The 16,505-nt window shown below is 38.8% G+C and overlaps 1 protein-coding gene across 5 annotated transcripts in view; it reads right to left on the bottom strand.

Moving 5' to 3' along the window:
- LOC121168137 (titin) overlaps positions 1-16,505 on the bottom strand; it is a 262,883-nt gene that overhangs the window by 70,743 nt on the left and 175,635 nt on the right. For all 5 annotated transcript variants that reach the window (XM_040997939.1, XM_040997940.1, XM_040997941.1 and 2 more), the window contains 32 exons: positions 16,249-16,435; positions 15,701-15,816; positions 15,311-15,610; positions 14,829-15,128; positions 14,630-14,735; positions 14,332-14,528; positions 13,943-14,248; positions 13,561-13,839; positions 12,684-12,983; positions 12,268-12,570; positions 11,793-12,155; positions 11,193-11,495; positions 10,774-11,073; positions 10,376-10,672; positions 9,992-10,276; positions 9,615-9,908; positions 8,458-8,757; positions 8,042-8,350; positions 7,767-7,957; positions 6,959-7,388; positions 5,218-5,526; positions 4,938-5,086; positions 4,822-4,854; positions 4,599-4,728; positions 4,207-4,506; positions 3,800-4,117; positions 2,617-2,913; positions 2,195-2,494; positions 1,788-2,102; positions 1,545-1,693; positions 935-1,085; positions 562-843 (listed from right to left, as the gene is read on the bottom strand). In XM_040997939.1, the coding sequence (XP_040853873.1) occupies positions 562-843; positions 935-1,085; positions 1,545-1,693; positions 1,788-2,102; positions 2,195-2,494; positions 2,617-2,913; positions 3,800-4,117; positions 4,207-4,506; positions 4,599-4,728; positions 4,822-4,854; positions 4,938-5,086; positions 5,218-5,526; positions 6,959-7,388; positions 7,767-7,957; positions 8,042-8,350; positions 8,458-8,757; positions 9,615-9,908; positions 9,992-10,276; positions 10,376-10,672; positions 10,774-11,073; positions 11,193-11,495; positions 11,793-12,155; positions 12,268-12,570; positions 12,684-12,983; positions 13,561-13,839; positions 13,943-14,248; positions 14,332-14,528; positions 14,630-14,735; positions 14,829-15,128; positions 15,311-15,610; positions 15,701-15,816; positions 16,249-16,435 (8,199 nt within the window). The remainder of the gene's footprint in view (positions 1-561; positions 844-934; positions 1,086-1,544; positions 1,694-1,787; positions 2,103-2,194; positions 2,495-2,616; positions 2,914-3,799; positions 4,118-4,206; positions 4,507-4,598; positions 4,729-4,821; positions 4,855-4,937; positions 5,087-5,217; positions 5,527-6,958; positions 7,389-7,766; positions 7,958-8,041; positions 8,351-8,457; positions 8,758-9,614; positions 9,909-9,991; positions 10,277-10,375; positions 10,673-10,773; positions 11,074-11,192; positions 11,496-11,792; positions 12,156-12,267; positions 12,571-12,683; positions 12,984-13,560; positions 13,840-13,942; positions 14,249-14,331; positions 14,529-14,629; positions 14,736-14,828; positions 15,129-15,310; positions 15,611-15,700; positions 15,817-16,248; positions 16,436-16,505) is intronic.

Raw genomic sequence — 16,505 nt, 5'->3', positions numbered from 1 at the left:
TTTTTTGGCCAAATATATTCTTTTCTTTTAATCTAGCATTTCCATTTGCCTTTGAAGCAGAGTTCAACACTTTACTTAGCAACTAAAAACACAGTATGGACTACCAAATACGATGCTTCAAATGGAATACTGAAACTCTCTAAGGGGTTTTTGAATTGTTATGAATATTATGAGGAGAAAGTCCAACAATGTGGAACTATCTCCAGCAAATTATTAAGCATTTATGTACATTTGCAAGTAAATATATTTTAGGAAACCATAACAACACAGAAGATACTGGTGGTGACATGTTATATAAAACACAGGATATAAAACTATATATAGAAACACATTCATAAGGAATATGCATAGGAGAAAAAGGAAGAAACTGTAAAAAATTCTAAATATCATTCAAGGATTGTGGGTGATTTTTTCCTTTTTCTTTTTCCAGAATGTTTGCAACAAAGTTTTTTTTTTTTTATTACACTATGGCTTTGTCATAAGTATAATAGAAAGGGCTGGTTTAAAAAACTTGCATGAAGAAAAGATAAAAAACGGCATGGACACACTGAAAGCATTTACCTAACACATCAACAATGATTGTCTTCCTTCTTTCTCCCCCAGCATTTTTGGCAAGAAGAGAATAGACGCCTTGGTGGCTCCTCTGGCAGTTCTTGATGACCATGGAGGAGCTGATGGCTGTGGTCTCGATCGTGGCTTCCTGGGGTAACGCTCTTTCATTCATGTTCCAGGTGACAGTTGGAGGAGGCTTCCCAGAGACGTAGGCGATGATTCGGATCACCCCTCCAGCATGGACTACAATTCTATCTCTGACACTGGCGTCCAGCTGAAGGTCAGGTGACACTGGAAAACAGTTGGAAATTATACATTTCATTTCCACTTTTCAGCCTGGACCCTGAGTACGGATGAAATAACAGGAGGAAGTAATAATTACCAATTCTGTCCTTCATTTCAATAATGTCTGTGGCTTCTCCAGGCTCACCAACGCCGGCAATGTTGATGGCTCTAACTCTGAATTTATACAAAGCCCCTTCTTTTAGTCCTGTCACAACAAGTTTCGTCCCTCTTACTTCCTTGTCTTTGCCCTGGAGTGGGGTGGAGAGAAATCATCACTGTGCCATCACCAAGACAGTCCTTGCAGTTTCCTGCTTTGGTAGCTTTCTAAAGCATAACAAGCAGCCTATTTAACTACTTTTTCCAGGAAAATTGTTGCCAGTTCAGGTTTTAAGGATCAGATATTATTCTAATAGACAATGACTAGAATAATTTACCAAGAATTATGCTTTTAAGTTATTGTCAAATTGTTGGGAAAAAAATACTGTTTGCAGGCACTCCACCTTTTTGGGCTTTATAACCAAAAGATAAATTAATATTAAATATCTAATTTTAAAAACTCAACCATGTGAATAGATTTTTGTGTCATTAGTTATGATGATGTCGCTTTGATATTTTGAGCTACCAAATACAGGTAAAAGTTACCTGGATGGAGACAGTGACATTTTGAGTGCACTCAGTGTATTTCGTTATCACACAGTGTTACCTACCTTCTCCCATTCTTCTTTCCCTTCTTCTTTGTATTCAACGATATATCCAGTGATCTTGGACCCACCATCTTTCAGTGGTGGAGACCATTCCAGATCTACAGATGATTTAGTCCAATCCGTCACCTTGGGGAACGGAGGACCAGGAGGAGCTGGAAAGATCCAGGATAAATTAGTATCCTTGACTTACCAAGCATAGTGTTGGAAAATGAGACTCAAAAAGCGAAGAAATGGCTCAAAGCTTACCAACTGGATCTCTAGCGGTCACTGGGTCTGATGGCAGACTTGCTGGTCCCACACCAGCAGCGTTGATTGCATATACCCGGAACTGGTAGTCTGAACCTTCAATCAGACCAGTCACTTTATAAGAAACACCCAAAGTCATGGCTTTGATAGGATCTCGGTTAACTCTCTTCCATCTCTTTGAAGTGGTATCTTTCATTTCTAGCCAGTATCCAGTCACAGGAGAACCTCCATCGTATTCTGGTTCTTCCCAGTTAACAGTCATAGAGTTACGAGTCACACTGCTGACTGTTGGCTTATCTGGTGCTCCAGGGACAGCTGTGACAAAATAACACCCCACAGTGATTTGTAAGAAGTTCACAGACCCAGATGAGAATTGGCTATGGTCATGAAAATGTTGTCCTACTTACAGAAGAGGTTTCTTGCTGTTTCAGGTTGACTGTCAAGAGGCTCTCCGATGCCATATTTGTTCTGAGCCATGATTCTGAATACATATTCATGACCCTCTAGCAATTTGGGAATTGTGTACATGCACTCTTTGGGCTCACTGGAAACACGCACCCATGTCTTCCTGTTAGCTTCTCTCTTCTCGATGACATAGTTTGTAATCTTAGACCCACCGTCATCTTTAGGTGGAAGCCAAGATATGGTCATTTGATCTGCTGAAATTGATTCAAACTTTATAGGACCCTCTGGAGGGCCAGGACGACCTACAGTGAGTTAAAAAAAAAAAAGCCAGAACACTTTATTAGTCAGATGATTTTAAAGCCAAACACTATTTAGGAACAACAGAAAAACCTCATTGTTTTTCCCAATGCATGCAATCTTTTACCGAGAACATTCAGTCTCATCTCCTTTGATGCTGTTCCCAGATTATTTACAGCTGTGATGGTATATAAAGCTGTGTCACTCCTGCGAGACTGTGGAATAACTAGCGTGCACGTGTCATCCACCACCAGTTTGTTGACATGGGTGTCGTAGGTAACAGGTTCTTTGTTGTCGGGTTTCTTTGGAGGAGCTTTGAACCAGGTGAGTGTTGGGAAAGGCACACCTTTAACCTTGGCCACAATGTTCACATCAGTTCCTTCTTCAACTTCCATGAATTCTTTGAGTTCAATGGATGGAGGGCCTAGATTAATTTTTTTTTTAAAAAGTTGTCATTAGAAGCAAGAAACACTAAAGGACAGGAAATAGAATTCACAGTTCCATAAAGCTATTTGAATCTGCAACAGTTAGACCAACCCTGCCTAATATAAAAGAACAGGTCTGTCTGTGCTGTTTTGGGGAGCAGATACATGCATTCACCATCCTTTATTGGATTTACATGTATCAATATATCAGTTATTATCCCCCTCTTATCTGGTGTCAGCATTCATATGAATATTCTGAGAAGAGGGTAGAACAGAGTGAAAAATTGAGAGTTCTGTCATATTTCCTTTAATATTTATGCAGAGTTATGAAGGAATCACAGTGTTCACTCTGATTTTCCCTTTCAAGAAATAAAACTGCAAATGTAGAGGCAAAACAATTTTCAATTGTTCACAAATCCAGTATAGGAACATGAAGAGGGAAGCCCTCTTAACCATGGAGGAGAAAAGTAAACAAATATATAGTTGTGGCAATGGTAATGATAATTAGAACAATCATTACCACATTGTACATGTATTTTTATTAGCTAAAATGAATACACTCTTTTCTCAGGGAAACAAACTCACATGTTCAGATTTTGGCAGTTGCTAAGCAAATGGTTACTTTTTGCCCCTTTAGGGCACCAAGCAGAGGAATTTTTCTACTTCTGATGAAAACAGCTTCCCGTGCGGAAAAGGTGACATGTAAGGAAATACACTAAATCCTTGGGAGTGGAATAAATGACTGAGTAACGTGTCCATGTCTACACTCAGCTCACAGGATAGGATCGTGATGGACAGGTACAGTTTCTTGATGCTTGAGCAGTATTGGATATCTACAGGGGCAGCCACAAGGAGGGCATTCTCTGGCTGCACATTGGTACTTACATGTCTGGTCTTTGACGATCACAGGGCCTACAGTTTCTGAAGGCTTGCTGACTCCGGCAGCATTGACAGCTTTCACTCTGAATTCATACTCTCCACCCTCTGTGAGATCTTCAACAGTAAATTCCAGTTCTTCCACATCGCGCCTGTTGCATTGTCTCCAGGCTTCTTTCTTAGTCCCGGTAGGGTCCCAGGCAAGACACTCAACAAGATAGTGAGTGACAGGGGAGCCCCCATCATTTTTCGGTGGTTTCCAAGACAGGTGTACTGTGTTCTTTGTTATCAGGCCAATCTTGAGTTTAATTGGAGGGTCAGGAGGATCTTTAAAAATAGTAAAAGGAAGTATTAATTATCATTTACAAGATCTTTCTGTTTTGAGCAGATATTTAAATGCCGACTTGAAGACTTACATATTGGATCTCTAGCTGTGGTTCTCTGGATGGTTTCCACAGGTGGGCCAATACCAAAACGGTTTTCAGCCCGCACACGGAAGAAGTACTGTTGTTCGGAGATGAGGTCAGGTACCACGAATGAAGTGCTTCCGCAGTTTGGATTGACTTTTGTCCAAGCTTTTCCATCTATTGTCTTCTTTTCAATGACATAGCCTTTGATTCTGTCTCCCCCATCATCATCTGGCATCTTCCATGAAAGTCTGCAGCTGCCCCTCGTGATGTCACTGACTTTCAGATCTTTGGGTGGACCGGGTGCATCTGTTGGTGGCAAATCACAATATTACCAATGTTCCTTAGATGCTTAAAAAGAATTTTCTCTTATTCTAGAGCAACTTTAAAACTCTTCTTACCCATGACTTTAACTCTGCAATTTGCAGTCTTTTGTCCTGCTTTGTTCTTGGCTGTGATGCTGTATTTGCCTGTATGAGCTCGTTTGCACTCCGGAATAATAATTACTGATGAGTTTTCAGCAGTCTCCAGCTGTGCATAAAAAAATATAGATACCCATTGAAGAAAATATTATTAGCATTGAGGTCAACCATTCTGGATAATTTCAATATTATTGTTTCTTACCTGTGCATCTTCAGGTATATCATGAACTCCATCCTATTGGAAAAGAGGACAGTTGTAATGGAAATACTCCCAACAATGATTCATTGGGAGACACAGGAGAACTAGAACCTTCTTACCTTCATTGCCTTCTTTGCCTTTCCATCAAACTCCCATGATGATTTTGGTGTTGGGCGTCCCTTGATGACAGCAGGAATCCTAATCTGTGAACCAGCTTTACAAACCAGGCAGTCCTGTGCACCAATGTCAATGAAGACCTCTGGTACCTCTGTAATGCCAAACATTATAGAATAGGATTAAGGTCACATTAGAAAAAAAAACCCACCCAAACCAATGGATGTTCAGTATGTGGAATTGATTAAATTTCATTGTAAGGCAAAGAGGAAGGAGGGCTTGTACCTTGAATATCAGTGGCAGGGATTTCCCCAGTTGTATCGCTTGGCTCAGATTCCCCAGCTTCGTTAACCGCTTTGACTCTGAACCTGTACTTCCTGAGTTCTTTGAGATTGGGCACTACACATTCACAGGTAGTTAGAAGTTTGTCTGGCTCGTTGACACTCTTCCAGTCAGTTGTGCCTTCTTCTTGCATTTCTACAATATATCCTTTGATTGGGCTGCCACCATCCTTGGCTGGAGGCTTCCAGGCCAGCGAGATGCTAGACTTTGTTTTATCTTTTACTTCTGGGCAAGAAGGTGGCCCAGGTGGATCTAATAAGAAAAAATTTAAATTTAATGGCAATGGAATGATATACATATATATGTATATATATTCTTTATACTCATATATGCAAATATATTTCAGCCATATCAGCTATATTTAGATATTTTGCATATATTCATGAAATATTAGCATGATTAACATGATTTAAATCTTAACAGAAATATCAAATATAAATATTAATAAATTATAAACATATTAAGGCAAATTAACAGAAAATTAATAAACATGGATATAAAATATTTAGCATATATTTATAAATATATTTTAACAATCTTGTTATAATCACATTATTTTAATCTGTGAAAATAGGAATACTAAAAGGGAATAAATTCCCTTCTAGAGAAGAAAAATAGATAAAATAGTCCATTAACCTTTAGCATTAGTGCAAAAAGAAAGCAAACTAACCAGAAATATTACTCATTTTCTATATATAAAGCCACATTCTAATCCACTGAGTGCTGAAAAGCTGTTTTACAGTTGAAATCCCTCTGAAGAGATTCTGATATTTTTTTCTGAAGACTTTTTATACTGTGATAAATTACACTACCATAATTAAAAATGATTTCATCATTAGCTAGTTATCTTTTCCACAGAAACAAATCTTAATACTTTATAGAGGCAGGATCAGTGTATACAATGACCAGCAGGAATCACACAGTACTTTGCTTCTGAGACAGCTTTAAAATTAGACATTCTTTTGCCCCATTTGCCTTTTAGATCATAGCATTCTCCCTCTAGTGCTTAGGACAGAACCTTGTACATAGCACATGTTGAATACTAATTTGTTAAATTAATATTTAATCATATATACATATATGTGTACATTTAACATGTATATACGCTCCATTTAACAACTGAGAATATTTTGATCTTTTAAACAAATAGTTCTCTATTGAGAATCAAATCCTGTCTATCACAAATGTAATTATTATTAAGGGTACAGATGTAAATTTTTGAGCCAATCTCTCCCTAGCTGTAACAGAAGACTGTTCTTTTACTTGACCTCATAGGCTGTACCTAAGTGCCATGTACCTTTGCTCAATAAAAACTATTGAAAAGCTAAAAACTTTTTTTTTTTGTTTTTGGTTGTTCAGTTCCTACTAGTGTATCTGACTGGAGGGGTAGGAATAGGCATGATTTCATAGTTTGTAATGAGACAGAAATTATTTACAGGATTGGAACAAAAACTTGTAGTCCAGCTCTTTACTACAAAATATTAGGTTACAATTTTATGTATGAGTACATACTCATATTTATGAGCGAATATATACATATGTATTTAGTCTGACAACCTATGTGAGCATGCGTCTTTTTACTTTTGTAAGTAAAATAACCTGACCAAGAAAAAGATGAGAAATTTAACTGCATTTAGTAACTTTGGCCTTTAGAAATGAGGTCCAGAAATCGGAGTATACTTACATATGGGATCTCCGGCAATGGCTGGATCTGATGGTTCACTAGGAGGGCCAATTCCAGCAGCATTTATTGCCATGGCTCTGAACTGGTATTTCACACCTTCAATCAAACGTGGAACATTGAATTCCACGCCTTTCAATCCTCCTTTGGTTATTGGTGCTCGGCTAACCCGAGACCAGTAGGTGCCTCCTTCCTCTCTTTTCTCTAGCCAGTAGCCAGTAATTGGAGAACCACCATTGTCCAGCGGAGGAGTCCAGCTCACCAGCATTGACCCCTTGGTGCGCTCCAAGACTTTTGGTTTTCCTGGAGGTCCAGGAAGGCGATAAGGATCTTGAATGACCACTTTCTCTGATTTGCACTCATCACTGGTTCCATATTTATTCACTGCCCTGACTCGGAACTCATATTGACCATTGGGGATAAGTTTCCAGATCTAGAAATTAGATGAGTAGAAATGTCAGAATATACTTATGTTGACTTTCACTCATTTTAAAGCTTAAGTTGCTATAGAAGGCATGAGTAGGAGAAGAAATAAGCATATAAACAAAAGATGGGGAAAGCAATGAAGAGGACAAATTCATGAAATAAGGATACACAAACATATTGTACCTAGTTTTTCTCACAGAAAAGTTGTATAATGAGTTTTTGCTAAGTGGCCTTACAGGCATGGTATAAATACTACACCAACAAAATAATTGCTTTTTGGAGTGTTAATTTGAGCTACTCCTTAAATTCCAAGGTTATAAAATATGGCTTTAAATCAGAGTCATATCCTTTTAATATAGGTAGTAAAATACTTAGAAGAGTTTACCCCGTATCTCCTCTCTACAGCAGTGTTGGTGACTTCCTCCCATTCTGATTTTTTCCTACTTGCATCACGTTTGTCAATGACATAATGGGTGATTTCACTGCCACCATTATCCAAGGGGGCATCCCATGTTAAGTAGCAAGATTCAGCTTTTATGTCAGTAACAGCGAGATTTCTTGGTGGGGATGGGCGATCTGGAAAGGAGCCAAGAGTAGAGATTGAGAAGGCAATTGTTAAACATTGCATTTCTTTTTGAGATGAGAGAGCAAGTTCCTTACCATATACTTCCACATGAACATTTCGGAACACTGAGCCGAGGCGATTGGAAGCTGTAATGGTGTAAGTGCCTTTGTCTGCCCGGGTTGCTTTGGGAATGCTCAGTTCAGTCTTAGCTTCACTTCGGGAGACTTCTTCCTTGGTTATCTGAAGAGCATCTGTAGGCTTTTCAATCACTGTTTCATTCTTGGACCATTCAATCTTGGGCATTGGAAGACCTGTCACATCTGCAGGGATGTTAACAGGTTCTCCGGCCTTAACTTTGATAGTGTCTCCTCGAACGGTCAGACGCAATTTAATAGTTGGAGGAACTGCAAAGAGAAGGAAAAAGAAAAAAAAATAGCAACAATATAAGGATGCTTTCTCAACTAATAGGATAAGATAACATCCAAATTATTATTAAAATAAGATTTGCTACCTTCATCATCTTGTATGACTACATTAAGAGGCAAGGATGGTTCACTTTCACCAATTCCATTGACAGCTTTGACACGGAACTCATACATTTGGTGTTCATCAAGATCTTCAACCAGAAAAGATGTGGTTGGGCAGAGCCTCTTGTTTACTCTTTCAAAGTCAGGTTTGTCATGACGTCGCTTTTCAATGATATAGCCTTGGATGGGACTGCCACCATCGCTGCGGGGCTCTTTCCAGTCAAGTGTGATTGTAGACTTGGTCCTTTCTGTATATGTCAGCCTCTCCGGAGATGTTGGAGGACCTTTTTAACCAGGGGCAAATTAAAAGGACAAGAGTGAAATAAACACTAGTTTAATAAGCCTATCCCCAAAGGACAAATATCATGTTCTTACTGATATAAGGCAATCTTCATGGAACATACAAGATCAACAGATACATACGCAAACACCTATATACCTACATAACCTAGAGGAATGGTATAATGGAGACTAGCATACTAGAAAATGAAGACACATTGCAGTATGCATCTCAATTCCTATATAAGAAAGAGTCTCAAACTGTTAAATCTATCTCGACAATAGGATGCTGGACTCCACTGTTTTCTATACCTCCAATGCTATGATACACTTTTTACTTGGAAGCTACATGCAGTATCAAGAGAGTACCATGTTAGTGGCTCCCAGTGGTTTCTGAGAGATTTCCTCTGGTTTGTTTTTCTGAGTGGTGGCTCTTGCTAGTTTTGAACCTAGTAAGTCTTCAGGTATGGGGATTTCTTGAGCAGAGAGGGAGGCTAAGTCACTTATCTTAAGGAAATTACCTGTCCTGCAATCTCTTAGAAAAACAGTAAAGTCTCCTTATTAATAGTGGTAATTAAAAAATTACTCCAGTGTATTCTATTGAAAATATCTCCTACTTATATTTTCTTTCTACGTTATTACCAAGTCCTGGTAGATATGAGTTTGTCATACACAAAATCATACATGATTAATGTAGCCAGAGGCAATCTTCATAGAGTTGCTACTGCCTGCATATGTTACTTTTTATACTCTAGTTATACATCTTAAGACAGTTAGAAATTTGAAGACTTGAAACTCAGCAAATTAATAAGTAATCAGAAGCAAACCAGACTATTGCAAAAATAAAGAAAACCTTCTTTACCTAGTGGATCAACTGCAAGAATTGGTCCTATCTCTACAGGAGGACCACAGCCAAACTTGTTCTTGGCAATAACTCGGAATTTATATTCTTGGCCCTCAAGGAGACCCGTGATATCACATTTAGACCTTTCTGTCTCTATGGGTTGTCTCCAAGTGTGCATCTTGGCATCTTTTCTTTCGATAATAAATCCTGTGATTTCACTTCCTCCATCATCAGCTGGATCTGACCAGTTAAGCAGACACATTTTCCTGTTTGTTACAACAGGTTTTAAATCAAGCACTGGACCAGGAACATCTGCAAAGCAAAACAATAAGTCAGTATAATAAGATAGTATCACTTGGAAAAATCCTGTGAAAAAGCCAGGCAGCATTCCTTACCAAAAACTTCTACCCTGGCTGCTGCAAATTTGGAACCACAGCTGTTAGTAGCTGTAATTACATATCTGCCATGATCTTTCCTCAGTGCACTCTTAATAATTAGTTCAGATTTGGTTCCAACATTCTCTATGACAACACGCTCTTTATCCAGCTCTCCTTCTTCTATAGTCCATACTCTTGTAGGCACAGGACGGCCTGTGACCACGGCTGGAATTCTAAGAGTCTTCCCGGCCATTATTTGTATTCCACCCTTGACAGAAACATCCAGTTCCACAGTTGGAGGTTCTGTTGAGAACAGTCATTCATTAGCCGAAAAAAGATGGAAAAAATGGCCACATATAGAAAAAAAAATCCATACATTTTATACAAATGGCTTTCAAGTACCTTGTGGTTCAGCCACAGTAACAGGTCCTGTTTCTCCAGGTGGTCCTTCCCCGGCAGCATTGACCGCACTCACTCGGAGTTTGTAATCAGCACCCTCTCGGATTTCTTTGACGGTGAACTGACGAACTTTGATCATCTTCTCTGTGCAGCGTGACCATTCATTTGTACCAACCAACTGCTTATCAACAAAGTAGCCAACAATTTCCCCCCCACCATTGAAAGCTGGAGGCTCCCATTCTAATTCAATGGTTGTTGAGCTTGTATCTGTGACTCTTGGAACAGGTGGCCCAGGTGGAGCTAGAGTGAATGCAGACACAAAAATCAAACTCACTGATGTTTTTTTTAAAAAAAATCATAGTAGTTAACTTCAACCCACTTTCTCATAACAAATCACTTACAGATTGGATCACGTGCTGTTTTAGGATCTGAAGGTGGACTGAACTTTCCCGGTCCTGCTGCATTTTCGGCACAAACTCTGAAGACATAGGTGAGTCCCTCCAATAGGCCATCTACATTAGCTTTCAAAGAATTCAGAAGGCTTTTGTTGACCCGAGACCAATGTGTGCTGTTAACCTCACGTTTTTCAAGCCAGTAACCCAAGATTGGGCTTCCATTATCTTTTGGTTCATTCCATTTCACTAGCATACTATTGCTGGTAACATCTTCCACAATGGGTTTATCGGGTGCATCAGGTGGTTCTGGTAAAAAATAACATATATGAATTAATTTTCTAACATGGGATAAAAACTCAGCTTCACTAACCATGTTTAAGTTTATGCCAAAGTATATGGTAAAAACAGACGTTAAAGAACCTTACCAAATGGATCTTTAGCTGTAAGTGGCTTTGAAACACATGGTGGTCCAGGCCCAAATCTATTTTCAGCTCTTACACGGAAGAGGTATTCTTTTCCCTCAATCAGTTTTGTCACTGAATATTTGCAGTGTCTAAGTGTTGAAGTGATAACAATCCAATCTGAGTCAGGTTTTGTCTTGTCTTTCTTTTCCAAAGTATAGTTTATGATTTCACTGCCACCATCATCAAGGGGTGGTTCCCATTTACAGAGGACTGAAGTTTTTCTAATATCTTCAAATACAAAGTTGATTGGTGGTCCTGGGGTATCTGAAATTCCAAAAGAAAATAGTGATTAAAAATTTGCATAGTATGGTTGCTATGAAAAAATGTTAATGTCAGCATGCTCCTTCATGTAGGGTTTCTTTTCCCTACATCTGTGTATCTTTGGGTCACATTAGCTTCTGCAAGTTATATTCAGTTACTTTAAAAAATCTAGCTATATGGCAGAAACCCATGTTATTCTCTACTTATTTCCCACTTCCTTTAATTCTCCTCCAAATTCCTTACATTTAACCAAAATTCTTATAGACTTTTGCACTGGAAAATATAGTTTTAACTACTTACCTAGCACAATGACAGTGCAAGGTGCTTTTGCAATACCATGGTCATTTTCAGCTTTGATCATATATAAACCATGGTCAGGTCGGATTGAATCTCGAACCCGGAGCTGAGATTCTCCTTGTTTACTATTGTTGATACTCAATCGCTCTGTCAGAGGCAGGACAAAGGGTTCTTCTTCTTGATCTTCACCCTTCTTCTTCCTAACCATAGGTGCTGCTCGCTTCTTGATTTCTTCTGGTATAATAACATTTTCATCTTTTATCCATGTAATAGTTGGGTATGGTGATCCAGAAATAGTTGCATCAAGTGCTATTTCATCACCTCGTTTCACTTCTAGGCTTGTTCTCAGAATGACTTTTGGAGCGTCTATAATAATAAAAATGATAATTGTTTTAAGTTTGGGTTAAAATATTTGGCACAGCATTTTTCCTATTCATTTAACAGTGGCAAAGTGGCAACCTTGCAAACTAACACCTACCAATAGGATCTACAGCTTTGGTTGGAGGTGTGGCCCGAGAAGGTTCACCAATACCAGCAGCATTCTCTGCTCGTACACGGAATTGGTACTCCTTTCCCTCTTCAAGTCCTTTTGCTGTGTAGGTCAGGATTGGTACCAAGTGCTCATTGCATCTTTTCCACCTCTCTTCTCCCTTAGCAATCTTCTCTATGATATAACCCATTATTTTGCTTCCTCCGTCATACAAAGGAGGCTTCCATGTAATAGTCATTGCCTTAGCTGTAGGATTATGCACCTCAACATCTACAGGTGGATCAGGAGGCTCTGAAGAACAAGATAAAGAAACCATGTTAATACTGGGAAAACAGCCTTCATTCTAATTATTAAGAATTCTTAATCTTAATTCTGAGACAAGGCGCATCTATGCTCAAACTTACGCTTTGGATCTTGAGCAATGACTGGATTTTTCAGTTCAATATATTCGCCTCCTCCAATCTTGTTTACAGCTTTGACCCGGAAGAAGTATTCACCATTTGGAATGAGATCCTTTACAGTCCAAGAGAGCTTGTTCTCACCAGACATGACTGGTATGTATGTCCTCCTTCCAGCTTCTCTACGTTCCAGGACATAATGAAGGATTGGGCTGCCACCATCATATTCTGGAGGCTCCCATGTTAACTTACAAGAATTCTTGGTTATATCACTTGCTTTAATATCTTTGCATGGTCCAGGTAGGCCTATTATAAATAAAATTGATCATTAATACTGTAATCCTGAAAATTAACATTTTAATATTTCATTATCTCTAAGTGGGTCAATTTGCATTTTGGGTAGAGTAGTCTTTAATGTGCCGGAAATTCTTCCTACTATAAGGCATTTAACATCCAGGGTGTTCAAAGTTTAAATATTAATAGTATCCTGAGAAACTCTGTGCCCAGTAAAAGTGGAGCCTCAGTTTCCAAACACCATGGAAGCAGTAGAAAATATGGCTACTTCTGGATGAGAACCTTAAGAAAAATGTGAAGTTCCACAATTAAACAAACATTAACCATTTATACATTGAGTATGCTACACATCTTATTTAAATTAATATTTCATAGGCAGATAATCAAAAGTGGAATAAATTAGCCTAATTGGAGTGCTATTAGCAATTTCATCTCTTCAAAATTGTTTTACTTCTCACATAAAAAGAAATAACCTGATAAGACAATCTATACATGGTAAATTTATGAAGCCATTTATACTAAGACTTCAATGTCGATTAATTTCTCCAATATGTGAGGAATGTCTGTTGTTTCATTAAGCAATTATTACCTATGACTTTGACATTGATTGAAGCAGTGGCTGAGCCAAGCTTATTCTCCACTGTAATAGTGTAAACTCCAGCATCTGCATGGATGCTCTTGGGCACTTCAAGGTGTGCAGAGACATGATCACTCTTCATGGTTAATCTATCACTTGCTTTAACTTCTTTGCCATCTTTATGCCAAACAACAGTTGGAACTGGGACAGCTCTGAAGGGAACAGGAATGCTTAACTTTTCACCTTCAATAACAACAATGTCATGAGTCTCCAGATCAATGGTTGGTTTGCCTGTAAGTTATAGTTCAAAATAGAAAAAAAGATGAGTATGTCAAAATGCAATGCACAGATCAAGGCTGTTTCAGGAAATACAGAAGATAAGGTATATGCTTACAGTCTGGGTCTTTGGCAACCACATTTTCGGAGATTTCTGATGGTTCACTGACACCAACAGCATTGACAGCTCTCACTCTCAAAACATACTCTTTGTCTGGAACAACACCCTCTTCAACCTTGAATTTTAGATCTTTGATTGGGCGAGAATTCACTCGCATCCATTTCTCTGTGCCTACTGGACACATTTCAACATGGTAGCCTATGATAGGGCTTCCACCATTTTTCTCTGGAGGCTTCCAAGCAATGGCAATGTGATTTCTCCCAGCATCGGTTACATGTAGGTCAAGTGGAGGTGAAGGAGGACCTGAATAAAGAGTAGAACATTCATATCTCTGGTCTCATCATCAAACTCTAGGTAACATCATCTATAGAATCACTGGTGCTTACTTGTTGGATCCTCGATTGTTAGGATTTCCGTGGGTTCACTTGGGTGGCCAACTCCAGCTTCATTTTCTGCTCTCACCTGAAACTGTACTTCTGTTCCTTCAATCACATCAGTTACTCTGAAGTGACAGTCAGGTCCCGAGGTCTTGCCAGCTTTTACCCAACGGGTACCTAACTTTTCTTTTTTCTCAATGATATATCTATTAAAACACAGAACATTTCATTAGTATTAGTAAATAAATAACAAACTTAGGAATGTGTAACCTAGCATGGGTTATTTACAAATGAATTGAAATTCTACCTCTGTATTGGTCTTCCACCATCATTTTTAGGTGGCTCCCATTTGAGGTCAACATGGCGTTTTGTCACATCAACCACTGTCAGAGCATAGGGTGGTCCAGGCGTGGCTGAAAGTGAAAGAATAAATGGTTAGGAAAAAAATGCAAGGAAGGAATAACACTATACAAATGTTGTTGCAAAGACTAGGTTAAAGAACATACTAAAGGTGTCTTTAGCCAGGACAGAGTCTTCAATTTCAGTGTAGTCACTTTGTCCAATAGCATTTTCTGCAGCAACTCGGAACACATATAAAGAACCTTCGGTCAGAGGGGTCACTGTGCACTTGGTGTCCTTGACAGTGGTGTCTACTGTCTGCCAGCCTTTTCGCCTCACATCTCTCTTTTCCACAATGTAGTTGGTGATGGGGGACCCGCCATCTTTCTCAGGAACTGTCCATTTTAGGTCTGCTGTATTTTTGGTAATGTTGATCACTTCAAGCCAGCGAGGTGGTGATGGAGGATCTGATCAGAGAGAACGGAAAAAAAGCATTCAGGTTTTTATTGTTCAATATTCAGCATTCATGGGATATTCTGGTAGTCAGTAAGAATATAGCAAGGGAGAATTGATGGTCATCAGTTTTTCATATTTTAGTTTTTCTGATAGCAGAAGACGTTATATGCCACAGACATCAAAAGCAACTTACAAAGCTTCTCTCGGCAAAGCACAGGGTCACTGGGTTCACTTGGTTCACTCTCTCCAGCCTTGTTCACAGCTCTCACTCGGAATGAGTATTCCTGCCCTTCCATGAGCCCAGGAAGCAAGTGCTGAGTGGTGGGAACGCCTTCAGCCACTCTAACCCAGTCTTCTGTACCAGTCTTTAGCATCTCAATGACATAAGACTCAATTTTGGCCCCTCCATCATGTTCTGGTTTTGTCCAGTTCAATACTAATGATGTTTTGCCTATATCTTTCACAGTTGGTTTTCCAGGAGGCCATGGAGGATCTGGAAGACAATAAAATTGTTTTTTTCTGTCTGTCAAAAAGGAGCTAGGATAACATTGAAAATAATCACCTCAAATTATGCAAATCATACCTATGGGATCCTTTATTAATATTGGTTCAGTTGATCTACTTGGTTTTCCAGGTCCAGCCAGATTTTCAGCCAACACACGGAATCTGTATTTTTTCTTATTGGTGAGACCTTTCACTCTGTATTAGGAAGAAAGTGTGTGTATAACATCATGGTAAGAAGTAGCAATCTTCATTTTACATAGAAAAGGTCTACGTATATATTGTGAAGAAGTCACTTGGAATTTAAACAGAAGATATATCAATATAAATTTTACATTGCTTTTTAATTGTCACATTCTTTAGATGTTATCAAACGTTTCAATCTAATTATAACATCAATGGAAACAAGCAGTGTCATAATATTCTGGAGGACCAAACACTTTGAAACTCCTGGAAAGCTAGTATTTTAGAGTATATTAAGAAAAGTGTTCCTGAATATAATTTACATTATTGAAATAATTGTGGTAGAGAATTTAAGTTATTTTTGAGAACTTTATATATTTTGTATAGTTAAGAGGAAAAAAGAGTGAAAATTGAAACTTAGTCTTATGTGGGAGGTTTGGGGCATACCTGAATGTTGTGTCCTTTACTGGCATCTTATTGCATCGAACCCATTTATCAGTGTCAGGATCTAGCCTTTCCACCCAGTACCCAGTGATTGGGCTGCCACCATCATCATCTGGCTCACACCACGTGAGAGTTACTGCATCTTTGGTGATATCAGATGGTTCTAAGCGCGTTGGAGGCCCAGGTGGATCTACAAATAAAATGAGGAGATACATTAAGGTATGTTCTATATGTAAGCATAACATCTAAGTGCAAGTTTG

This window comes from Ochotona curzoniae, unplaced genomic scaffold, assembly GCF_017591425.1.
Source record: "Ochotona curzoniae isolate NIBS_2020 unplaced genomic scaffold, NIBS_Ocur_1.0 patch60, whole genome shotgun sequence".
Taxonomy (NCBI): Eukaryota; Metazoa; Chordata; class Mammalia; order Lagomorpha; family Ochotonidae; genus Ochotona; species Ochotona curzoniae.
This window is presented reverse-complemented; position numbering and strand designations above follow the sequence as displayed.